The sequence below is a fragment of the Megalobrama amblycephala genome, linkage group LG8, assembly GCF_018812025.1.
Source record: "Megalobrama amblycephala isolate DHTTF-2021 linkage group LG8, ASM1881202v1, whole genome shotgun sequence".
In the NCBI taxonomy this organism is placed as follows: Eukaryota; Metazoa; Chordata; class Actinopteri; order Cypriniformes; family Xenocyprididae; genus Megalobrama; species Megalobrama amblycephala.
In genome coordinates this window covers 33,424,169-33,450,073 of record NC_063051.1, presented here as the reverse complement: position 1 = coordinate 33,450,073, position 25,905 = coordinate 33,424,169, and the positions used below count along the sequence as shown (strand labels likewise).

Below are 25,905 nucleotides of genomic sequence, written 5' to 3'. Positions count from 1 at the left end.
CTGGGCTGGGCTTGCTTGTTTTTTTAGTAACTACAAAAAAAAAAATTCTATTTTTGGCAAATGTTAAGGCCCTTTCACACCAAAAGTGAAATGAATAAGCCTCAGGCTGAAGGAAATTATACACCTGTACAGTAGACCTTTCAAACCTTTCAGCTGTGCTGCCATTCTGGATTAAGGAATAGGATACAGAATAAAGTTCAGTACACTTATTTCTAAATATAAAGTAATTTTTGCTTAGTATGGTTGAATTGGTTCATTGACAGTCAGCAAAGACATTTGTTAATAAAGTGAAATTAAATGCAAAGTATATTTGTGCAATTTAATATATTTAATTACATGTTTAAGTCAAATTCTGAGATTGAATGAAAACGGTGAAATGCATTCTGAGAAATACTGAATGTTTTTGTGCAAGTTGAAATGAGTAAATGCATGTAACATTTAGTGTAGAACTACAATAACCATCATATTCACACAGCGCACAATGCCTCTGCACTTTTTCTCAACATGGGGATGGGAGAGCTGTCAGTCAATAAATGTGAAAAAGTAACTTAGATATTCTAAGATACAGAAGTAGTGTATTACTAGTTACTTGAAAAGGTAATCTGTTTACATAACTCAAGTTACTTGTAATGCATTACCCCCAACACTGGTAATAAGCAAGATCTGAGCCATTCAGACCACATGGTCTGTCCAATTATTATGGCACCATAAATGGTTGACTTTTATATGAACTATAGAAACAAACAGAAGTAACCCTTCAAAACACTCCCCAAATAGCCTGAATTCTTCAAAGAGCAAGTGTCTTCATTTACACCAGATTCCAACACAAAAACAACCCACATTTTAAATAGTGAAATACATGTATTTATTCTGTATTTGGATACATTTTTACAATACATGTTTTACCTTATCAGCCTTCAACAAAACTTGGAAAATGTACAATTTTAATGACACCAACACAGAACTCTTTTGGTAGCCAGTGTAAAACACTGTGTCGTCACAGCTGTGGGAAGAGGTGGACAGAGCAGTATTTACATGGCAAACAGGATGAGGAAAGCCACCATCAAACAGAAGAGACCCATAGCCTCGGACAGGGCAAATCCCAAGATAGCATATGAGAACAACTGCTGCTTCAGAGATGGGTTCCTGCAGAAGAGACGGAGAGGTCAGGGGTCACGTCACCAGATCTCTGTAATGAAGTTGGCTTTACATCATGGACAAAAGACGCTGGCTACAAACAGTGTGATGCATAACTTAGGTCAGGATGAGTTTGCTCAAGTTAAACTAGATAAACTCATAAGTATTTTACACAACACTACAATCTTTAGTTTATCTTTATAAATGTAACTGAAAATTGAATTATAAAATGTATAAACATGAAAAAAAATTGAGTTCTGTTTCAAATACAGCAGCTGATGGCAAAAAGGAGGTGACCATTTAGGGGTTATTTTAGTGGTTTGTGATGGTCTACCTGGCATATCCAATGATGAGACTGCCGAACACTGTTCCGATTCCAGCTCCTGAACCTGCCACTCCCACAGTGGCGGCACCAGCACCAATGAACTTGGCGGCTGTGTCGATGTCACGGCTTACGGCGCTTGTCTGAAAACCCCGCACTGCAACCTGGGAAATGGCAGTCTGTGGCAGGAAGGCAGGGCTGGCCTTTATAAGAGGACACAATCAAAGTGAATGAACTGCAACTACCATCAACAGACAGAAAAAGAATTAGCCTTGTAGATCGATTAAAACAACACTATACAACAAGTTTATAATGCAAACAAGTGCATATAATGAAGGAAGAAATTTTAAAGGGATAGTTCACCCAAAAATCAAAATTATCCCATGATTTACTCACCTTCAAGCTATCCTATGTGTATATGACTATCTTCTTTCAGACAAACACAATCAGATATATTTAAAAATATCCCTAGTCCTTCAAGGTTTATAATGGTTGTGAATGGGAAGCCACATTTTGATATCGAAAAAAATAATGCATCCAAAAAAAGTAATCCATACAACTCCAAATCGGGTTAATAAAAGGCCTTCTGAAGCAAAGCCTTTGTGTAAGAAAAATATCCATATTTAAAACTTCATAAATTCAAATAACTAGCTTCCAGTGGATGACTGTATGCAGAATGCGCATGTCGATTTGCGGCAATTGAGTATCCTTTGACCTAACGCACAACGTAAAGACGAACGCGGAGAATAGAGGAAAACAAATCACCGGTCACGGAAAAGTCTAAAACAATCATTTTTAATGAGAAATGTCAGAGGATTTCGATATAAGAGAAGAGGAGCTTGAGTTTGTTGCACAGCCCTATTTGTTGAACCACGAGATAACAATACTCCAAATCCTGCATCATGCGGATTACTTATTTGGCGCAAATCGACTTGCGCATTTGTCATTACGTTGTGCATCAGGTCAAAGAATACTCTTCCGCTGCAAATCGATATGCACATATGCCCATTCACAACCATTATAAAGCTTTGGAGAGCCAGGATATTTTTAAATATATCTCTGATTGTGTTCGTCTGAAAGAAGATAGTCATATACACCTAGAATGGCTTGAGGGTGAGTAAATTACGAGATAATTCTCATTTTTGGGTGAGCTATCCCTTTAAGTTGAAATATAAAAACATTTGCATAAGAAAAAAGTCTTTACAGCACTTCGCTCACCACAAAACAGCTTTACAGAAAATGCATGCTGCAATCTTGCTTGTTGCAAATTAACTGCTGACAGGACATTTAAATGTCTATTTACAACAGCAAGTAAGTGTGTTAAACATCTGCAAATAAATAAACCACTCACCTCTGCAGAGCTGACATCTGGCCTGGAGAGCACAGAGGCAGAGAGTGGTCTGTACAGCGCCCTTGAGCCAGAGCGGACCTGAGACACAGATCAAAAATGCCATTAGCTCCCAAGATTACACTCATTAGGAGTGCTGTACTTCAGACTGACACAAGGCCCAACTGTTGCTTCAGCATTTGAATGAAGTGGGAAGTACCATGTTGAGAAAAATACATTATGTGTGTATAAGTACAATTAGAAATTATGCATGACATTTGGGATGCGAATGGTCAAAGTAAATTGGACATCAATATTTAAAGGAATAAAAGGTTTGAGGCAAGTCCAGTGCAAAAGGAAAGCAACAAACCATTACAGCCTTGATTAAATGAACCATCACTACCATTTTGACACTTTAGCTCTAATACAAAACATTTAAAAGAGTTTCATATTTCAGCCTTCCATGAAACATTATGGTTTGCTGTCAGATTGTTATAATGACCTTGACTTCGCTGGAATCCCAGTTCGGATGATAGCATTAGCAACACAACATGTATCAGCAGCCCACTGACATATTAAACATAATGACATACACACACTAATTTTGCAACAGCAGTTTTTGATTTGCATGCACATAGACGCTTGTAAAATGGAGTTAAGTGCAGCAGGCCTCTTGCAGACCATATCCACTGTATCGCAGCTACAAAAAACACAACATAAATACTCACCAGTGCGGGTGTGGACACGAACTTCGCACAGGCGTACATGTTTGATTGAGCTCGCTGACTGTGGTGAGGAATAAACCCGCGTCTGTCTCTATGGGAAAAGACGACAGTTTAAGGTCAATACAATATCAGCGCTTTCAAAGAGCTACCTGGCACCAAATAGCTCCTTTTACAAGAGCGGTATAATCAGTAGAACATTAAATAGATCAAATGATCTGCAAAAATATATCTAAAGCGTAATGATGGTATACGATTGTGACAATTTAGCTTCGCCGGTTCCCGTTTAGCTCCCCTTCACTTACCCGGCTGCAGAGGTCGAACCGCTGAGGAGCTACTGCGCATGCCCGACCCTCTATTTAATGAAGCGCCCGGATGCACGAGTGACGCGTTTGAAGGTCATTCAGTGGTGCTTTATTTAAAACTGCACTGAGGGCAAAGAAAACATCTTGTTTACTGCTTTTTTACACTTCTAGCAGACATTAACAGTATGTCTGAGAGAAATGACTGAACAAGCAGATTCATTTTACTAGACGAGTGTAATAAAAATCGTGAATGTACACAGATATTGTACACAGACTACTTTTGTAAATAAACAATTCATATCCTGTAAGTCCCCCTGAAATTAAAAATTTAAGTGTTTTAGCTTTTAGTATGAATATGTTAGCCTTAAAGGATTAGTTCACTTTCAAATAAAAGTTTCCTGATAATTTACTCACCCTCATGTTATCCAAGATGTTCATGTCCTTCTTTCGTCAGTCAAAAAGAAATTAAGGTTTTTGATGAAAACATTCCAGGATTTTTCTCCTTATAGAGGACTTCAATGGGCACCAAACAGTTGAAGGTCAAAATTGCGGTTTCAGTGCAGCTTCAAAGGGCTTTAAATGACACCAGACGAGGAATAAGAGTCTTATCTAGCGAAATGATCGGCCATTTTGGAAAAACATACAACTGTATATGCTTTATATAAACAAATGATCGCCTTCTAAGTGCTTCCGCCAAAACCACACTTTCATATTCTTCAAAAAGCTTACGCCGTATGTCCTACGCCTTCCCTATTCAACTTACGGAACAAACGCAGTGCTAGTTCAGTTCATTCCTTAAGTAGAATAGGGAAGGTGTAGGACATACAGCATAAGCTAGATAAGACCCTTATTCCTCATCTGATATCGTTTAAAGCCCTTTAAAGCTGCACTGAAACTGTAATTTTGACCTTCAACCGTTTGGAGGCCATTGAAGTCCACTATAAGGAGAATAATCCTGGAATGTATTCATCAAAAACCTTAATTTCTTTTCGACTGAAGAAAGAAAGACATGAACATCTTGGATGACATGGGGGTGAGTAAATTATCAGGAAAAATTTATTTGAAAGTGAACTAATCCTTTAATGTTATGAATAAGCTGGTGTGCCAAAACAATGACAAAATTCGCATTTAGGAGATACAAGCATTCAAATCTTTCAAGTTGCGTCCCAAATGACGCACTATACACTATGCACTTATACACTATGTACTTGTGCACTATGCACTCATCCATGTAGTGCGTGAATTTTATAAGGTTATTTTGTCATTTAACAACAGTGTCCGATCCTCCCTTCCCCTCCACTACGTAATTAAAGCTGCGACATTTGAGTGCACGAAGTGTCCACCATTCCACACTTCATTTTTTCCGTTAATTTAGTGCATCATCCGGGTATTTAAAGTGCACTTTTTCTTTTTGGAATTTTCTGTGTGAACACACTACTCGCACTATTTATACTTAAAAACGTCATAGAATAGTGGATAAGTACACGAATTGGGATGCATCTACAGTCTCGCTAAAATGGATCACAGATTTTCATGACATCACATCGCAATTCAGTTTCTCGTACAATCTTCTGTCCAATAAATAAGGTTCAAAATCATCTAGATAATTCAAATTCCTATGTTCGAATACTCTTCATGGATTTCTCATCCGCTTTCAATACTGTCCAACCTCATCTTCTTTTAAAGCGCCTCTATGAGTCAGGTGCTAGTAGTTGGATGATTTTATGGATTAAGGAGTTTTTAAAAGGTCGCCCTCAGCGAGTTTGTGTTAATAATGTTATGTCGGATTGCTTGGTTTTAGATACTGGGGTACCGCAGGGATGTGTACTGTCTCCAATACTTTTTTCCGTATACATAAATGAACTGAAGTGCAATGACGATAACCTTACCCTTATAAAATATGCCGATGATATGGCATTGGTTTCATGTCAGAAAGAAATGAACTGCACCTCATATTTTGAGTATATTGACAGTATTATTTGTTGGTTTGAGAGTAGTTTTTTATATCTTAATATTGAAAAGACAAAGGAGCTATGTTTGAGAAATCAGTTGAGAAGAGTAGATACCGTATCTGAATATAAACCAGTTGTTATAAAGGAAAAAACTGTAGAGCAGGTCTCGAATTTTAAATATTTGGGTACAATTATAGATGAGAAACTTAATTTTGAAAGTAATGTGGAGTACATTCATAAAAAAGCACGACAACGCTTGGGTCTCCTCAGGAAACTGAGAAGCTTTAATATCGGTCAGCAGACCCTAACCATGTTATATCGATCAATGATAGAGAGTATTCTCACATATAATATTGTTTCATGGTACGGCAATCTAACATTAAAACAAAAGAACAAACTCTCACAAATAATTAATCAAGCAAATAAGATTACTGGACAAAAACAACAGCCACTTCAGTGCTTGTTCGATCATTTCATGGGTAAAATGGCAATTGCGATTTTTAAAGATAACACACATCCTCTTCACTCTGCTTTTGAATTGCTCCCATCTGGACGTAGACTAAAAATTCCCTTGGCTAGAAAAAATGTCTTTAAAAGATCTTTTTTTCCATTGGCAGTGATTATCTTGAATCGTACAGTATTTTAATTGAAATGATAGAATGGCTGTTGATATTTTTAATTTTTCTTTCTTACAGTGTTTAATTATAGAATTGTGTTGTTGATGTGTGATGTGATTTCTAAGTAGTGAATGTATGTTACAGTGTCAAAGAAAAATTTCCTCTCTGTGAAAACAGACTGGACAATAAAGTTCAATCCAATCCAATCAAATGCTCTCTAGAATCTGAAGTCCTGCCCCCTCCTACACTCTTACAGACGCTGAAGCCTCGGCTGAAATCGGTCATTTGCTCACACGTTTACTAGTTTCTACATGGTGAATGGCACATAGTGCACTACATAGAAAATAGGGAACGATTCAGACAGTGTAAATATGCTTTCCACTGACGTGAAAGTACGATCTTGAGAGAGGAAGTGTCATTGCTGGCTATGGAGGTCTCAGTGAGCCATTGGATTTCAACAAAAATATCTTAATTTGTGTTCTGAAGATGAACGAAGGTCTTACGGGTGTAGAACGACATAAGGGCGAGTAATAAATTATAGCGTTATTTTACTGTCAAATGTCGAGAGCACATTATTGTGACGCGAGAGCATATCAATGTAATGCGCGAGCGCAAATCTGTCCGCTCGCGCGCGGATTTCCTCTGCTCTCGCGCAAATCTGTCCGCTCGCGCGCAGATTTCCTTTGCTCTCGCGCAAATCTGGACACGCGCGCTCAAATATACAGTGCTCTCTTATGAACTGCCTCTCCTCTCGCTCAGATATTGCGTGTGCACGCTCAAACTGTTTCCTGCGTGCTCAAACGTGTCCTGCGCGCTCAAACTGCACATGTGCGCTCACGAATCTCTCCGTGCTCTTGCAGAAATTAATTTGCTTTTGGATTAAACGCTGTCAAAAGTTATAAACCAATCAGAAGAGACGACTCATCCATGAAAATGCTACGTGGAATCGTATTGGCTGAGAGTGAACTGCGCCTGGAATTCTTTCGACAAAAATATATATTTTATTTCTTTACAATTTAATAATATTTATCAAATGTAACCTAGTCTAACTGCATCACATTACAGGTCAAACCCCTATTTATCTAAACAAACAAACAAAAAATGTTTCTTAAAGTTATTGTGGTCATACGTTTTGTGTTGAATTTAAAAAAAAAAAAAATAGGTAACATTTTACAATAAGGTTTTTATTTGTTAACATTAGTTAATGTATTATCTAACATGAACTAACAATGTGCAATACATTACTGTAATTATTAATCTTTGTTAACGTTAAAAATACAGCTGTTTGTTGGTTGTTTACTTCACAGTGCATTTAATAATGTTAACAAATACAACATTTGATTTTAATAACGTATTAGTAAATGTTGAAATTAACATTAACAAATATTAATAAATGCTAAAGAAGAGCAATTCATTATTAGTTAATGTTAACTAATGCAGTTAAATAATGTTAACGCAACCTTATTGTAAAGTATTACCAACAAATATCTTCTGATTTAAGACTGAACAAGATCAGGGTCAAATCGTCATTCCCTTAATACTTAATGTGGAGATCACATATACCACTATAGTCAATTTCTTTTGAGGTCTGGAATTAATGATTCTGATACATCAAATACATTCTGATATATCAAATACATTTTAACAGTCACTGGTCACCACCTACTGGCAGAACAGTGTAACAACATTAGTTTCAACATTCATTTAGCTACTTATTTTAATTGCTGAAATCAGTGTATATTCAGACTATAAATTGTTATTGCAATACTTGCATTATTATTTAATGTTTGCAACACAGATGTAGCAATAGTATGTTGTTGAAAACACTTTGTGAAGCTGTTTAAAACATATAGCTTACATGACCACTGCTTTCAGCAGCAATGCAAAAGCAGGTTTAAATATTCTGGTATGATTGTAATTTCAAAAGGTTTAATAGACATAACCGAATCGTTGTCATTTAGGAATAAGATCGCGTTCTTTTGCTTAATCGTGCATACACAAGAGCTTAGGTATTTTTGTATGTCATGTTTTATACCAGACCTCAAAAGAAATTGACTATAGTGGTATATGTGATCTCCACATTAAGTATTAAGGGAATGACGATTTGACCCTGATCTTGTTCGGTCTTAAATCAGAAGATATTTGTTGGTAATACTTTACAATAAGGTTGCGTTAACATTATTTTTCTGCATTAGTTAACATTAACTAATAATGAATTGCTCTTCTTCAGCATTTATTAATATTTGTTAATGTTAATTTCAACATTTACTAATACGTTATTAAAATCAAATGTTGTATTTGTTAACATTATTAAATGCACTGTGAAGTAAACAACCAACAAACAGCTGTATTTTTTATGTTAACAAAGATTAATAATTACAGTAATGTATTGCACATTGTTAGTTCATGTTAGATAATACATTAACTAATGTTAACAAATAAAAACCTTATTGTAAAATGTTACCTATTTTTAAAAAAAAAAAATTCAACACAAAACATATGACCACAATAACTTTAAGAAACATTTTTTGTTTGTTTGTTTAGATAAATAGGGGTTTGACCTGTAATGTGATGCAGTTAGACTAGGTTACATTTGATAAATATTATTAAATTGTAAAGAAATAAAATATATATTTTTGTCGAAAGAATTCCAGGCGCAGTTCACTCTCAGCCAATAAGATTCCACGTAGCATTTTCATGGATGAGTCGTCTCTTCTGATTGGTTTATAACTTTTGACAGCGTTTAATCCAAAAGCAAATTAATTTCTGCAAGAGCACGGAGAGATTCGTGAGCGCACATGTGCAGTTTGAGCGCGCAGGACACGTTTGAGCACGCAGGAAACAGTTTGAGCGTGCACACGCAATATCTGAGCGAGAGGAGAGGCAGTTCATAAGAGAGCACTGTATATTTGAGCGCGCGCGTCCAGATTTGCGCGAGAGCAGAGGAAATCCGCGCGCGAGCGGACAGAATTGCGCTCGCGCATTACATTGATATGCTCTCGCGTCACAATAATGTGCTCTCGACATTTGACAGTAAAATAACGCCATAATAAATGACATTATTTTCATTTTTGGGTGAACTAACCCTTTAATGTCTCACTTAGCCTTTCCATATTGCGCTTTTTAATTTCTAAAACATTAATTTGGTAGACTTCAACTCATTTCATGATAATGTTCAAAGAATCATGCTTTTGAAAAGGAACATTTATTGGCATGTACAGTCTGTAAAAGCAGCAGATATGTGCAGGTACTGACAAACAAGAACTAACAGATAATTCCAGTTTCAAAAAACAAACATTTTATGTATTTGCTGTAGAGATAATCAATTCACCATGAACATGAAATAATGCAGAATGCAGAAGAACAAGACTTGATGAACTAACAAATTATCATTATCCTCAAATTTTTTATTTCTGAATAAATTCCAGTCATTTCTGGCATCATTTGACTTGAAAAGCATAAACATCAACGCAAAAAACATCCTATGTATGGACACCAATAATTTTGACAGATTTTGCTTGTAAACTGTGCAGTAAGTCACATATTCTTAACCAGAAAGGCACAATACAGTTGAATTATACACAAATAAGCAAATAAACCATTGACCAGAAAAACACAAGCAATTAAAACAATTCAAAACAAAATAAATAAATATTTAAGAATCAAAATAGTGCATTTGACCAAAAAAACAAAACAAAACAAAAAAAAACCCACTCCCCTAGAACAACGCTTTTGGGTTTTGAATGTATTTTTGTTCAGCTTTCACTTTGCAGGTTTCAAATAATTCTGTAAACACACTGATAGCTAAACATTCTGTGCTACATGTTTTTGTCCTTATGTACTATGCAATATTGAATGATAACACTGTAAATTTACAACTGCAACTGCAGTTTGTTCTGTTTTATCACCCTCATAAACAAACCATGCACAGGTATTGTACTGGGTGACATCACCACTATGGGCCGCAATACACCATTAGTATTAGAAATTGTAATGTGATATATTAAGCCCACTATATGTGAATGATGTAGTGCATATATAAATAAAATAGCAGTAAAAACTCCTAACAGCCTTCAGAATTACTAAGATGTACTAAATGAACATGCTGAAGAGAGAAGTTAAAACCAAACATGCCAAAAACCAAAACAGCATTGATCATAAACATGTTTAAAATGCATTCAAACATAGTTTAGTTTGATTCATCCTCTTTCTGCTGTTCCCCCTGAGCTTCAGCTTCTTCCTGTTGGACATCCTTTGAGGGGGACGGGGTACGTCGAGCCTCTGACACCTCGGCCTCGGTTTCGTCTGTGACAGGCGGATCTTCAGCGGCCGCGTCCTGAGGGTCAGCAGATGTAGGTCTTTCCACGTCATCTGTAAAAATGAAATAATGAAATAAAATAATTGGCATTGGGGACTAAGAGCCACCGGATGTGTAAGAAAGTATGCATATTAGGCCTGTTAATGCATTACAAAATAAGAATATAATTTGTGGTATTGTTCATTCAGTATGATAATACTTTAACAGAAGCACAATACACATTATCAAAAGCCAATTATTAATTATACAAAACTTAAGACGGTGAAACATGCACTTAACGGTTTGAAAATAAGATTTTTTTAAAGAAAAGTATTCAGCATTTTAGACATTCAGTATCTAAGTATCTGAACCATATTGCTAAATTTAAAGGGTTAGCTCACCCAAAAATGAAAATTCTGTCATTAATTAATCACCCTCATGTCGTTCCAAACCCGTAAGACCTTCATTCATCTTCAGAACACAAATTAAGATATTTTTGATGAAATCTGAGAGGTATATGACTCCTCCATAGACAGCAAGATGAACGGAGGTCTTACAGGTGTGGAACGACATGAGGGTGAGTAATTAATGACAGAAATTTCATTTTTGGGTGAACTAACTCTTTAATATTAATATTGCAGATAACTAAAGATGATAAAGCAAAAATCATCTTTTTGATTGCTATTTCTATTTGTATATAGAGCAAAAAAAAGCTGAATGTCAAATGCAGAATATTTTCTTTACGTCAGATATTCAAATCACACATTAGAAGACATTTTCATATATACAGATAAGATTTAAAGCCATTTACAAAAACACCTTCTCGCCTTGTAATGGTGACAATCATTATTGTGTTGTGTGATTTATGTGAGGGAATAGGAAATGATTGCGATCATGATTATGTTACCCATAGTAACTGAAAAGAGCAGAGAATACTTTAGCACCAAAGCATCATGCAGTGCATACACTACAGGTCAAAAGATTAGGGTGAGTAAGATTTTTATTTTTTGTTAAATGAATACTTTTATTTAGCAAGGACACATTAAATTGATCAAAAGTGGCAGTAAAGATATTTATAATGTTACAAATCAATTTCAAATTAACTTTAAAAAGGTTTCTATTTATCAAAAGACCATAAAAACATAAAACATTTAAAATTACATTTTAAAATATATTTAAAAAGAAAACTACAGAAGAGGATTAGGGCCAAGCAATAATAAAAAAATAAAACTATCTCGAGATTAAAGTTGTTAAATTTCGAGAAAAAACCCGCTAAATTTCGAGAAAAAAGTCGAAATAAAATGTTGAGAATAAACTTGTTAAATTACGGAAAAAAAAAACTTGTTAAATTTCGAGAAAATGAAGTAAAAAGTTGAGAATAAACTCATTAAATTACGAGAAAAAAGTCATTAAATTACGAGAACAAATTCGTTAAATTATGAGAAAAATGTCGTTAAATTTCGAGAAAAAAGTCGAAATAAAATGTTGAGAATAAACTCGTTAAATTACGAAAAAAAAAACTCGTTACATTTCGAGAAAATAGAGATAACATGTTGAGAATAAACTCATTAAATTACGAGAACAAATTGGTTAAATTATGAGAAAAATGTCGTTAAATTTCGAGGAAAAAGTCAAGATAAAATGTTGAGAATAAACTCATTAAATTATGAGAAAAAAGTCGTTAAATTACGAATTTGTTTTCATAATTTAACGACTTTTTTCGCATAATTTAATGAGTTTATTCTCAACATTTAATCTCGACTTTTTTCTTCGAAATTTAACAACTTTAATCTCGAGATGGTTTTATTTTTTTATTATTGCTTGGCCCTAATCCTCTTCTGTAGAAAACAGTTCTTTTAAATTTTAATAATATTTCTAAATATTACTGTTTTTCTGTATTTTTGATCAAATAAATGCAGCATTGGTGAGCATAAGACACTTTCGAAAACAATAGAAAAAAAAAAAAATCACACCGACCCCAAACTTTTGAATGGTAGTGTATGTGTAAGTAAAGTGAGTCTGAGCGTAGGTTCTGGGACCTGAGGGAATTCTCTTGAAACTATGAACTTTACTCCAGGGGGTGCCAGAGTGTGAAACCCGAGTGGAGCGGGCCGACACAATACGGTCTAAAAACACATAAATAAAATAAAATACAACATACATTCATACATACAAATGATAAATGTAAATGATTTCTTCAAAACTGCATGTCTTGACTTTCAAAGTCATTTGCTCTCCTTGAAGGCTTTCCAGTTGCAGTTTTGATTGACAAATGGCATGACAAGATGACACAATGAATTTATGAGGTCATCATAATGATGTCACTGGCTGTCAGCAGCATGAAATACCTTCAGGGACATCACTGTCCTCTGGTGTCTCGGTGGCGGCAGAAGATTGTGTTTCAGGAGATTCAGAGCGAAGTCTGCGCTCAAAACTGAACTCTGGGAGTCTGGGTGCCTGGGGGCGTGTCTTTCTTGCCGGGTTCATGAAGTAGCAATAAGCACAACGGAATGCTGTAACATAAAACATCACACATGAGTATCAAAATAAGAGGATCCTCTGGTAAGGAAACACCAGACTCTCAGGCAAAAAACTGCACAGTTCCATAATATGCTCTGACAGGCTCTTACCTACATACTCAAATTCCTCCTTCAAAGCCATACCATTGTGGGAAAAACACTGCTGGCAAATCAATGCATATCTGAATGTATAAGAATAAATGGGGTGAGAGACAAATCATTCTCGCATGTACTAACATAATTCTGGCCAGTAGAGTGTTCAGTGTGTTTCTGCAAGAAGCTTGAACGTCAAGCCGGTTGTACTACCTGTTCTGAGGTCCATCTCCCACCAAATACTCAATGACTCTGTCCACAGCGCTACGCTCTCGTGGAAGAATGGGTCGAGCGAGAGGTGGCCCAGGGGGACGCATGCCTGAAATGATCAAGAACATAATCAAAACTTAATCACTGCACAATTCGGGAAAATGACACGCCAGGACTTCAAAATAATGCAAATGACATCAAATATGGCAAAACAGTGAGAAGTCTATAATGTTCAGTCTGGGTTTAAGCCCCAGAAAATATTGATTTACTGAGGAATGCATTAATTCTTGAGTAAGACACTAGTAAGAAGTTCTAATAGAGACTTAAACTGTATGAAAGCCTTTATAAATGCTTAAAAGATTAGTTCACTTCAGAATTAAAATTTCCTGATAATTTACTCACCCGCATCTCATCCAAAGATGTTCATGTCTTTCTTTCTTCAGTCGAAAAGAAATTAAGGTTTTTGAGAAAAACATTCCAGGATTTTTCTCCATTTCTCAGTGGACTTCACTGGGGATCAACGGGTTGAAGGTCCGAACTGCAGTTTCAGTGCAGCTTCAAAGAGCTCAACGCGATCCCAGACGAGGAATAAGTCTTATCTAGAGAAACGATAAAATAAAAATGTATTTACTTTTTAAACTACAAATACTCATCTAGCACTGCTCTGAGATGTGCCACGCATTACATAATAACGTTGGAAAGGTCACGCGTGACATAGGTGGAAGTACATGATTAAGTAATGCGTGGCACAGCAGTGCATGATGAGCATTTGTGGTCAAAAAGTATATACATTTTTATTTTTTTTAGAAAATGACCTATCATTTCGCTAGATAAGAACCTTATTCCTCGATTGGGATCGTGTAGAGCTCTTTGAAGCTGCACTGAAACTGACATTTGGACCTTCAACCCGTTGAACCCCAGTGAAGTCCACTATATGGAGAAAAATCCTGGAATGTTTTCATCAAAAACCTTAATTTCTTTTCAACTGAAGAAAGACATGAACACCTTGGATGACATGGGGGTGAGTAAATTATCAGGAAACTTTAATTCTGAAGTGAACTAATCCTTTCACCTAAAGGGATGGTTCACCTAAAAATTAATTCTAACTTCATTTCCTCACCTTCATGTCGTTCCAAACCTGTATGACTTTCTTCTATGTAACATAAAAAGATATTTTGAGAAATGTCTAGTTTTTGTTTTGTCCATGCAAAGGAAGTCAATAGAAACCAAAACATTCTTCAAAATATCTTTAGGTCAGGAAAGAAATGAGGGAGACAGAATTTTCATTTTGCACAGACTACTGCTTTAGAAAGGACACCACGATGACCATAAAATTGGTAATTTCTGCACACTTTTATATCTAAATGTTTATTAAGGAGAAACTAGCAAAAACTAGGGACGTACAGTAAATCCATTATCAGCGTACATTACAGTTTGGAAAACATATTTGGTAATAGTCGATATTGAAAATATATGTCAATACGGAAAATTTAATTGTGCATGCTAATTTCCCTGACTTTTTACTTTTTACTCAATTAAAGTTAATCTAAAAAAAAACTATTAATAATTTAATAGCATATGTCAAAACAAATATCCATTTTTCCTTCTGTACCATAATGTTATAATGTCATTGTTACGTACGCTGGTGTAGAGATGAGGCTGATACGGATTTCCACAGTAGCACTATACATTTATTAAACAGAAGACAGAGATCACCAAACATACATCTAACAAAACAGAGAACGGACAAGGAGTGCAGGGAGTGAGTGCAATATATGGGAGTGCTGACAATAGAGTCCAGGTGCAGGTGATCCGTGATGATGGGGAGCTGACGAGGGAAGTGAGTGCAGGTGACGAAACAGGAGGATCATGGGAAATAGAGTCCAGGGAAACACGGGATCTGTGACATTACCGGGCGGGCACCCTGGAGACCTCAAGCTGGTGCAGGGGGAGGAGCAGACTGGAGTGGAGGTCTCCAGGGCAGGTTCAAAAGCCATGGCGGGTCAGGGGCTGAAGGCAGCCATGGCGGGTCAGGGGCTGAAGGCAGCCATGGCGGGTCAGGGGCTGAAGGCAGCCATGGCGGGTCAGGGGCTGAAGGCAGCCATGGCGGGTCAGGGGCTGAAGGCAGCCATGGCGGGTCAGGGGCTGAAGGCAGCCATGGCGGGTCAGGGGCTGAAGGCAGCCATGGCGGGTCAGGGGCTGAAGGCAGCCATGGCGGGTCAGGGGCTGAAGGCAGCCATGGCGGGTCAGGGGCTGAAGGCAGCCATGGCGGGTCAGGGGCTGAAGGCAGCCATGGCGGGTCAGGGGCTGAAGGCAGCCATGGCGGGTCAGGGGCTGAAGGCAGCCATGGCGGGTCAGGGGCTGAAGGCAGCCATGGCGGGTCAGGGGCTGAAGGCAGCCATGGCGGGTCAGGGGCTGAAGGCAGCCATGGCGGGTCAGGGGCTGAAGGCAGCCATGGCGGGTCAGGGGCTGAAGGCAGCCATGGCGGGTCAGGGGCTGAAGGCAGCCATGGCGGGTCAGGGGCTGAAGGCAGCCATGGCGGGTCAGGGGCTGAAGGCAGCCATGGCGGGTCAGGGGCTGAAGGCAGCCATGGCGGGTCAGGGGCTGAAGGCAGCCATGGCGGGTCAGGGGCTGAAGGCAGCCATGGCGGGTCAGGGGCTGAAGGCAGCCATGGCGGGTCAGGGGCTGAAGGCAGCCATGGCGGGTCAGGGGCTGAAGGCAGCCATGGCGGGTCAGGGGCTGAAGGCAGCCATGGCGGGTCAGGGGCTGAAGGCAGCCATGGCGGGTCAGGGGCTGAAGGCAGCCATGGCGGGTCAGGGGCTGAAGGCAGCCATGGCGGGTCAGGGGCTGAAGGCAGCCATGGCGGGTCAGGGGCTGAAGGCAGCCATGGCGGGTCAGGGGCTGAAGGCAGCCATGGCGGGTCAGGGGCTGAAGGCAGCCATGGCGGGTCAGGGGCTGAAGGCAGCCATGGCGGGTCAGGGGCTGAAGGCAGCCATGGCGGGTCAGGGGCTGAAGGCAGCCATGGCGGGTCAGGGGCTGAAGGCAGCCATGGCGGGTCAGGGGCTGAAGGCAGCCATGGCGGGTCAGGGGCTGAAGGCAGCCATGGCGGGTCAGGGGCTGAAGGCAGCCATGGCGGGTCAGGGGCTGAAGGCAGCCATGGCGGGTCAGGGGCTGAAGGCAGCCATGGCGGGTCAGGGGCTGAAGGCAGCCATGGCGGGTCAGGGGCTGAAGGCAGCCATGGCGGGTCAGGGGCTGAAGGCAGCCATGGCGGGTCAGGGGCTGAAGGCAGCCATGGCGGGTCAGGGGCTGAAGGCAGCCATGGCGGGTCAGGGGCTGAAGGCAGCCATGGCGGGTCAGGGGCTGAAGGCAGCCATGGCGGGTCAGGGGCTGAAGGCAGCCATGGCGGGTCAGGGGCTGAAGGCAGCCATGGCGGGTCAGGGGCTGAAGGCAGCCATGGCGGGTCAGGGGCTGAAGGCAGCCATGGCGGGTCAGGGGCTGAAGGCAGCCATGGCGGGTCAGGGGCTGAAGGCAGCCATGGCGGGTCAGGGGCTGAAGGCAGCCATGGCGGGTCAGGGGCTGAAGGCAGCCATGGCGGGTCAGGGGCTGAAGGCAGCCATGGCGGGTCAGGGGCTGAAGGCAGCCATGGCGGGTCAGGGGCTGAAGGCAGCCATGGCGGGTCAGGGGCTGAAGGCAGCCATGGCGGGTCAGGGGCTGAAGGCAGCCATGGCGGGTCAGGGGCTGAAGGCAGCCATGGCGGGTCAGGGGCTGAAGGCAGCCATGGCGGGTCAGGGGCTGAAGGCAGCCATGGCGGGTCAGGGGCAGCGGGCAGCCATGGCGGGTCAGGGGCAGCGGGCAGCCATGGCGGGTCAGGTGCAGCGGGCAGCCATGGCGGGTCAGGTGCAGCGGGCAGCCATGGCGGGTCAGGTGCAGCGGGCAGCCATGGCGGGTCAGGGGCTGAAGGCAGCCATGGCGGGTCAGGGGCTGAAGGCAGCCATGGCGGGTCAGGGGCTGAAGGCAGCCATGGCGGGTCAGGTGCAGCGGGCAGCCATGGCGGGTCAGGTGCAGCGGGCAGCCATGGCGGGTCAGGTGCAGCGGGCAGCCATGGCGGGTCAGGTGCAGCGGGCAGCCATGGCGGGTCAGGTGCAGCGGGCAGCCATGGCGGGTCAGGTGCAGCGGGCAGCCATGGCGGGTCAGGTGCAGCGGGCAGCCATGGCGGGTCAGGTGCAGCGGGCAGCCATGGCGGGTCAGGTGCAGCGGGCAGCCATGGCGGGTCAGGTGCAGCGGGCAGCCATGGCGGGTCAGGTGCAGCGGGCAGCCATGGCGGGTCAGGTGCAGCGGGCAGCCATGGCGGGTCAGGTGCAGCGGGCAGCCATGGCGGGTCAGGGACCGAAGGCTTCATGCCGTCGTGCCCAGGCGGCGCTGAAGGACCGGCGGGAGATGGCGGAACCAGCGGCTCCGCCGACCGAAGCGCAGCTGGGGCTCCAGAAGGCCGCAGTAGGAGACAGGCGACAGACAACAAAGTGAACACTGGGGGGAGTGAGGAGGCCAACTGGAGCTGAGGGACGGAGGGACGGAGCAAAGACGGAGGAGTGCAGTCCAGAAGCGAGGGCAGGCTGACGAGGGAACAAGGTGTGAACGGGGGCAGGATGGAGACTGGTGACACTGGTGGACTGATGGGCAACGGTGGAGCAGAGGGAGGTTGGAGCCGGGGTGAAGGTAATCGCCCAGAGGTCCGAGGTGGAGATCTGGGCGAGGGGGCTTGAGGTGGAGGTGCAGTGAAGACACAAATGGACGGAGGTGGGAGAGGGAGGCAGGGAGGCAGGGAGGGAAAACAGTCTTAGGGTTGTATGTATCAACAACAAAGTTCATAATAGGAGCAGCTGGCTCGGCGGCGGCTGGAGCTGAGGGCTCGGCGGCGGCTGGAGCTGAGGGCTCGGCGGCGGAGACTGGCGCTGCTTGCTCGGCGGCGGAGACTGGCGCTGCTTGCTCGGCGGCGGAGACTGGCGCTGCTTGCTCGGCGGCGGAGACTGGCGCTGCTTGCTCGGCGGCGGAGACTGGCGCTGCTTGCTCGGCGGCGGAGACTGGCGCTGCTTGCTCGGCGGCGGAGACTGGCGCTGCTTGCTCGGCGGCGGAGACTGGAGAACTTGGCTCGGCGGCGGAGACTGGAGAACTTGGCTCGGCGGCGGAGACTGGAGAACTTGGCTCGGCGGCGGAGACTGGAGAACTTGGCTCGGCGGCGGAGACTGGAGAACTTGGCTCGGCGGCGGAGACTGGAGAACTTGGCTCGGCGGCGGAGACTGGAGAACTTGGCTCGGCGGAGACTGGAGCTGAGGGCCAATCCATACCCTCAAATACAATTAAGATTCCCGTAGGAACGGGAACGGGCTCAGGAGAGACTGGAGCGGGCTCAGGAGAGACTGGAGCGGGCTCGGGAGAGAATGGAGCGGCTTGCTTCCTCCTCCTCTGCTTACGGGACCCAGTGGAGGAGTGTGGGTTCCGTGTGGGGCAGGCAGGGAGTTCGCTGAAGGGGTATGCGGAGGAAGACGGAGGTTGACTGACTGGCCCGGCCAGCCGTGTTTCTGGATGGACTGGAAACATACACTGATCCTGAACCTCATCCACGAAGAATTTGGAGCCATTTAACCACAAAATAAAATTGATTGTTTCACTTAAGGAGAAACGATAATCAGGTTCATCAAAACGGATAGTGTTGTCGTCCAGTCCATCCAGAAACAGGGAGATTAAACATGCTTCAGGCCAGTCAGACAAGAAAGCAAGCTCAACGAACTCCTCCACATACCTCTCCAGCGAACGACCCACCTGTAGGAGCCCGATGAGGCGATCGCCGGTTGTCAGAAGAGTAAGAGGCGTTGGAGGAGCAGGAGCCAGGGAGCCGGGGAAAGTCTCCATCTTTTTTTTTTTTTTGTGGAAATCCAGTCGGTATGGGTCCGTTCTTCTGTTACGTACGCTGGTGTAGAGATGAGGCTGATACGGATTTCCACAGTAGCACTATACATTTATTAAACAGAAGACAGAGATCACCAAACATACATCTAACAAAACAGAGAACGGACAAGGAGTGCAGGGAGTGAGTGCAATATATGGGAGTGCTGACAATAGAGTCCAGGTGCAGGTGATCCGTGATGATGGGGAGCTGACGAGGGAAGTGAGTGCAGGTGACGAAACAGGAGGATCATGGGAAATAGAGTCCAGGGAAACACGGGATCTGTGACAGTCATAATTTATTGGTAGTATTTAACATGATTGATTTTGTTTTGTTTTAATTTATTTAGATAAAACTGTACTGTACTTTAATCTCAGCCATTTATCATTTATTACCATTATATAAAAATAATTAGCAGTGCATTCCAATCAAATGCACAGCCATTTATACCCTATGATAAAAGACACCAATGTTCATAAAACAGGTACATTTATTCAAGAATAAAAGAATGTATGATATGACCAATTTAATATAAAATTCAATTGATTTATGGTCACAGGATATATTATTATCTGCTATTTTATCAGAATTTCACATCTGTTTTACAATATTCCGTCCTACTTTATATTAGGTGGCCTTAACTACTATGTACTTACATGAATTTATTGTGTTCATATTGTATTGCAAAACACTTTTGCTGCTATTAAGGTGGATGCGGGTGAGGTTAGGTACAGGTTTGGTGGTATGAGTTTAAGGGTGGGTTAAAGTGTAAGGAAAGGGGCAGCAGTGCAATTATAAATGTAATTACAGAAATTAATTACAGATGTAATTACATGCAGGTATTTTTTAAAATATAAGCACAATGTAAAAAAGTGCACTGTATCAAATGATTCATTTAAATGTAAGTAAATAATAGTTAAGGTAACCTAATTTAAAGTGGGACCCAATATTCATTTACTTATCCATGAGTGTACTAAACCTGATCCAGGTCCTGGTGAATAAGGATTCATGCTTCTTCTCAACATATGTTGTGGTGTTTCTGCCTGGCTCGGACTGGCTACAGACCCGGCGAGCCCTTTCTCTGGAGGTCCTCCTGGGGCAGTACGGAGGGGTGTGCCTCCTGGGGTCATGGGACCAGGTACAAGTCCAGGAGTAGCCATGGCAACATGTCGCTGCCGTAGATCTGGATATAATGAGATTATAGAGTGAATTGTGCATACAGAAAACACACTAACTCAGTCAAAAAAACAAAAGAGAATACAAACCTTGTCCTGGTCTAGGGGTCATGTGCGGTCTGACTGGAGTGGCTTCTGCTTCCTGTAAATACAAACCAAGCATTCATCAACCACAGCTCATCTGCTATTCCCTACATCTGTTTGATTGACCCTATTCAAGCTTTAAAGGGATAGTTCACCCAAAAATGAAAATTCTCTCATCATTTACTCACCCTCATGCCATCATGCAGATTTTTAGGGAAATGATTCATCTCTGCGAGTCCATAAGATGGCATTGAAAGGGTGCCGCTCAGTCGATGCTTGAACACTCACAGCGATCACGACGATAAAAACGATAGGCGTGTAAGAAAAATACTCATTTTTTAAACTTGAAATCATAAATCATTGCTTCTGGTCTACTGTGTTATGAGCGTTCATGAGGGATGTTGAGACACGTATTTTTCTTACACACACTTATTGTTTCCCTTCAGAAGACATTGATTGATCCACAAGGGTTACCGTCACTATCGTCAACCGAGCGGCACCCGTTCACTTGCATTATATGGACTCACAGAGATTGATTATTTTCCTAAAAATCTTAGTTTGTGTTTATCTGAAGAAAGAAAGTCATATACATCAGGGATATTATTATACTACACATAACTGCACTTACTGCTTTCTTCTTAGATTCTGGATCGAATCTCTCCAATATGAGTTTAGCATTTTTGTAGGTCTCCGTTTCCATCACCTCCTCAAGCTGACAAAAACAGAATTCATTTTTTATTATAGAACATACAGACAATTTTATTCATCTGAAATGTTAGCTTAGCTTCTTAGAGTGTCTAATGTGTCTGAAATCACACTTACTATTTTCCGTTTCTGTGTTTTTAAATCGTCTAATTTTTCATCTGTAACAGAAGAAATCATAAAAGCAATCAGTCAGTTGATCAAATTACATCAAAATCTTTGGTGAAGACGATGAAGAAAAGATAAAGAAAACAACATAATAAGCTTACTGTTTCTCTCTGTGCGTTTGGAGAAAAGGAAGATTAGCAGTTTTCGTAGTAGTAACACTCTATGAAGAAAGAGAAAAGGTCAAATTAAGCAAGACAACAAAACTACCTAAATAGTTGACAATACGATAACATTGACTTCCTTTAGCCAATCAACCTTTAAAAAGAGGTATAATAGAATGCAATATGTAAAATATGTGGGTAACACTTTATTTTACAGTGTCATTGTTACGTAAGTTACATGTATTTACTGTAGTAATAACTATACATTATGCCTAATTACATGCAACTAACCCTAAAGCAAACCCTAATCCTAACCCATGTAGTTACTTAATATTACTCAGTGATTAAATGTATAATTACAGTGATAATAAAACCTATTATTACCAATATGTGTAACAATAGGTAGTATGTAATTAAATCTGCTGCACTAATGGTAATACAATAAGCATGCTTAATATGATATAATTGTCCAGCAATTATACTTAGGACTCACAATGCTGGAAAGGCCAACAGAGGCAGGGCAGTGATGATGCGAGCACTCCACTGCTCAGGGAAGTACAGGTAATACACACACAGACATGTGATCAGGTACAGAGCAGATGAGTAGAAGAGAAGCCGGCCCACCCACAACTTCAGCAAGCGCTGGTTCTTTGTACGGAACTCCTCAAGGTCCTTTATGTCCTGAATTCAAGACATAATGCAATATTGTGAGTTCATTAGCAATGTCATTATGATAAAGGATGTAAAAATGCTTTGTAAGGTAACGTAAAATGCTTCACATGATCTCTTTTAACCTTATAAAGACTTCTGTGTCATATCTGATATGAATTTCTAATTATCATCATCATCATCATCATTATCATCAAAACTTTTCTGAAGAACCTGTTCTACACAATCTTCTACATGCCTTCTGTTGTCTGATTGATAGTTCATATTTTTTTTAGAGCTCAAAAGGCCTTTTAGTATAATTCTAAAAATGTCCACCTTCAGGTCATTTACACGTGTCTTTTTACTGTGAAATCTCATTTTAGAGAGAATCATTTTTGTTTTAAGCGCTGTCAAATGATTAATTGCAATTAATCGCATCCAAAATAAAAGTTTGTTTACATAATATATGTGTGTGTGCTCTGTGCTGTGTATATTTATTATGTTTATATAAATACACACACATACATGTATATATTTAAGAAATATTTGCATGTATACATGTACTATATAAATATAATATATTATTGTTAAATAAATACATGCATGAGTGTACTTATATATACATAATAAATATACACAGCACACATATATTAAGTAAACAAACTTATTTTGGATGAAATTAATCGCGATTAATCATTTGATTAGTTTTGTTATTAATATTTCAAGATGAACATCTATCATAATTGTATTGCATTGCATTACATGTTTTTAAATACAGAGCTTTGATAATAAAACTAAGCATTTTATTGTTGAGAGACAGAGTGACAATATATGCATTGCTTTTTTTTCCTCCAATGATACAAATATTTGTATCATTTTTTTCAAATATGATGCAAAACAAAAGACATGCACAAACCTTTTTTCGCATTTCCTTTTATATTTTGTCTAAAGTTTCAATGAAATGTTCCATTTCAAAAATTATTTTCTTCTGACTTATAGATCAGGCTTTATCCAACCTGATTAAAGTTAAGTAAGTTAAGTTAAAATGTAAATGTTTGCTGATATGTTGGCATGAATAACAGATTTGTCGCAGTATCCCATGTTATAGCAAGCCATTAAAAATCCTATACACAAAATAAATCTGTGAAACACTGACCCTGCTAAAGCACAACCTGTGACTACCAAATGTCGGACATAAGCTATTAGTTACAGTTGAATGTTCAGGGTGAAATTAAACATAAAGCCCTCTGGTATTGCAAAGTGTATTCCTACAGCTCACTCTAAACCAAAGCAGTGACCATTACTGGGCAGTTAAGGTCAACCGCAGCAATCCAGCGAACAGATGGTCCTGTCAATACAGATAGACGGAGGCTTCGGGAGGAGAGCCAGGAATGAGTAAAGCAAGGAAATGCAGCCAGTACAAGGGTTCAGATGATGACATACAGCTCTGTGATGTGTGATAAGGTCACAATGGCTGAAAGAAGCCTGTGGGTGTGAAAGAGCAGGACAGCAGTGGAGAACATACCTTATCCAGTGACTCCAGAAGCTCCACAGTGGAAGGCTTAGTCTGTAAAGACACAACGATTACTGTGATTATTGTGTATAGAAAGAGTTTGATTGGGGAAAATGGCTAAAAGAGTGAAATACACACCTTCCACCGTGAAATGATGGCTCCCATTGTCAGAACTGCAAATTCAGACCTTAAAGCATAAACAAAACACCTCTTACAACACATTCAGACTCTTATGCATCACTTGCATATCAAGAAACACATTCCTGTCTTGGAATTGGGATCAGTCATCCGATCAACAACGTGGGTTGGAAAAGCAAACCCCAAACGAATACCTAGAGTAAGTATATTCACCTGAGGAATAAGAAAACATTGCAACTATTATTACTACACCAGGGATTGGCAGTAAACACCTGCCCTGCCTTTTCACCAGCCTAAAAATGTCCTGGAGCTAATTCGCTCAATGGAAAACCGTAAGCAATGTGATTTAAACATATTTCAATTATGTTAGTATTGGGTGGAGCACATTATAAGACAAACATTTGCAAGAGTTCACTCGTTAACTTGCCTTTCTACAGAGATGGGTCGGAGGCTGAGCGTGTGACGGTGACATAAGAGATTCGGAAGTTAAATCGAGCCTTCAAAATAAAAGCCCCGTAGCGAACAATTAAAAGCCTTGCACCAAAATATCGCATCTAAACACGATGATTTAACTTAATTCTGCATTAAAAATGCATTTACTGCATGGTTCAATCCTAAAACTAATTTAATTAGAAGAGAGTACACACATAGGCCCTTATTTGTTCGATAATAATCGCGAATTACATTATTTAAAAAATAATCATACAATGGAAAAAGGAAGATAATGAAATTACTTTAAATATTCAATGTGTAAATATAAAAATAGAAATCGAGAATGTTTTAGCTGCTAAAACTAGTTTTGTATTGAGAACAGAATAAGGTAGGCCTACGTCTATACACATATTTTAGAAAGATAAACATCTCTAAGAAAAAAAAAAGATCTAATTTTAAACAACCTTTCACTTGTTTATATATTCAGAGGAAACTATTGAATATGTAAAGGTGAGACATTATGAATTACATCTTTGATGGTAAACAAGAAGAAATGCTGCTAAAACAACAACAAAAATGGCCAATTAATTTTGCCCCAACAAAATAGGCCACTAGTAAATAAAAATAGGCCACTCATACTCATTCTAAAATGTGCCACTTTATAAACTGATGTGCAAGAGATATTAGTTCATTTTTAGTCTACTGTCCGCATAATATCAACTATCGAAAATAATCTTAATTCAAACTATCATATTATGAATGCAGTAGCCATAGGCTGAATGTGTACATACATAACCACCACACACGTAAAATTACAATTTAAAATATATTTTTTTAAGTTGTATGAACTAGCTACATTATTACAACTGTCATGAATGCAGCATAAAAATGTTCTACCGAGCGACACACTCTCTCTCTCTCTCTCTCTCTCTCTCACACACACACACACACACACAGCGCACGCACGCACGCACACGCGCGCACACATCAAAGTAACAATGAATTTCCATATTAAGAAATGTTGATGTTATAGGCTATAATAATATAAATTGTTCTCATTCACAAATTTTAATTCTCAACCCCCACCACAGACATTTTAACACCTTTATCGAATTGCCTTTTTTTTTCTTTTTCTAATGTCATACTATAGTATAGCCTAAATGAAACTGGCCATGATTGTAATTAAAATTGCAATTATGTTATAAGATATGAGATGCCCCGACCTCTGCTCAAGCCTGGGAAAAAATCTGCATAGCTAGGCGACATGCACATTCAGTTTATCGACGAGGTGAAAATGACATGAAAATATCTGTGCAGAGCCATTTTAGCCGAACACATGTTGGGGAAAAGGTCATTTTTGATACTGAAGTATGACTTGGGCTTTTGCATTTTTTCATCATAAAATTATGCCGGAATTAACACGCAATTATATCCTATAATGTGCACAGATAAACTCTTAAAAATAAAGGTTCCAACAGGAGGTTTTCACGGTGATGCAT

At 40.5% G+C, this 25,905-nt stretch overlaps 2 protein-coding genes across 4 annotated transcripts; both read right to left on the bottom strand.

Moving 5' to 3' along the window:
- Nucleotides 1-841: 841 nt before the first annotated feature.
- Nucleotides 842-3,943, bottom strand: atp5mc3b (ATP synthase membrane subunit c locus 3b). Its single transcript, XM_048200723.1, has 5 exons — nucleotides 3,814-3,943; nucleotides 3,515-3,602; nucleotides 2,811-2,888; nucleotides 1,472-1,662; nucleotides 842-1,146 (listed from the first exon to the last, which is right to left on the bottom strand). Exons 2-5 carry the CDS (start codon nucleotides 3,551-3,553, stop codon nucleotides 1,032-1,034), a joined length of 423 nt encoding a protein of 140 aa, XP_048056680.1. The 5' UTR covers nucleotides 3,554-3,602; nucleotides 3,814-3,943; the 3' UTR covers nucleotides 842-1,031.
- Nucleotides 3,944-9,568: 5,625 nt separating this feature from the next.
- Nucleotides 9,569-24,511, bottom strand: lnpk (lunapark, ER junction formation factor). Of its 3 annotated transcripts, none has more exons than XM_048200719.1 (14): nucleotides 24,402-24,511; nucleotides 23,975-24,023; nucleotides 23,849-23,890; nucleotides 22,169-22,356; nucleotides 21,676-21,734; nucleotides 21,527-21,567; nucleotides 21,333-21,416; nucleotides 20,711-20,762; nucleotides 20,425-20,628; nucleotides 13,505-13,610; nucleotides 13,310-13,380; nucleotides 13,028-13,192; nucleotides 12,719-12,805; nucleotides 9,569-10,753 (listed from the first exon to the last, which is right to left on the bottom strand). In XM_048200719.1, exons 2-14 carry the CDS (start codon nucleotides 23,999-24,001, stop codon nucleotides 10,572-10,574), a joined length of 1,308 nt encoding a protein of 435 aa, XP_048056676.1. In that variant the 5' UTR covers nucleotides 24,002-24,023; nucleotides 24,402-24,511; the 3' UTR covers nucleotides 9,569-10,571. The 3 variants fall into 3 exon arrangements, with proteins under 3 accessions (XP_048056676.1, XP_048056677.1, XP_048056678.1); XM_048200720.1 differs by lacking the exon at nucleotides 24,402-24,511 and adding an exon at nucleotides 24,188-24,355; XM_048200721.1 differs by lacking the exon at nucleotides 12,719-12,805 and having other exon boundaries at nucleotides 24,402-24,509.
- Between the last annotated feature and the right edge of the window lie 1,394 nt (nucleotides 24,512-25,905).

What these genes read in the sequence shown, in the direction of transcription:
- lnpk (XM_048200719.1), bottom strand. Translation starts at nt 24,001, where the DNA reads ATGGGAGCCATCATTTCACGGTGGAAG. An exon ending in TTCTGGAGTCACTGGATAAG is followed by an intron (nt 22,357 to 23,848) that starts GTATGTTCTCCA and finishes TCTTGAATTCAG; the next exon opens with GACATAAAGGACCTTGAGGA. An exon ending in GGAGGAATTTGAGTATGTAG is followed by an intron (nt 13,193 to 13,309) that starts GTAAGAGCCTGT and finishes TTTATGTTACAG; the next exon opens with CATTCCGTTGTGCTTATTGC.
- atp5mc3b (XM_048200723.1), bottom strand. Translation starts at nt 3,553, where the DNA reads ATGTACGCCTGTGCGAAGTTCGTGTCCACACCCGCACTG. An exon ending in CAGATGTCAGCTCTGCAGAG is followed by an intron (nt 1,663 to 2,810) that starts GTGAGTGGTTTA and finishes CCTCTTATAAAG; the next exon opens with GCCAGCCCTGCCTTCCTGCC. An exon ending in CTCATCATTGGATATGCCAG is followed by an intron (nt 1,147 to 1,471) that starts GTAGACCATCAC and finishes TCTCTTCTGCAG; the next exon opens with GAACCCATCTCTGAAGCAGC.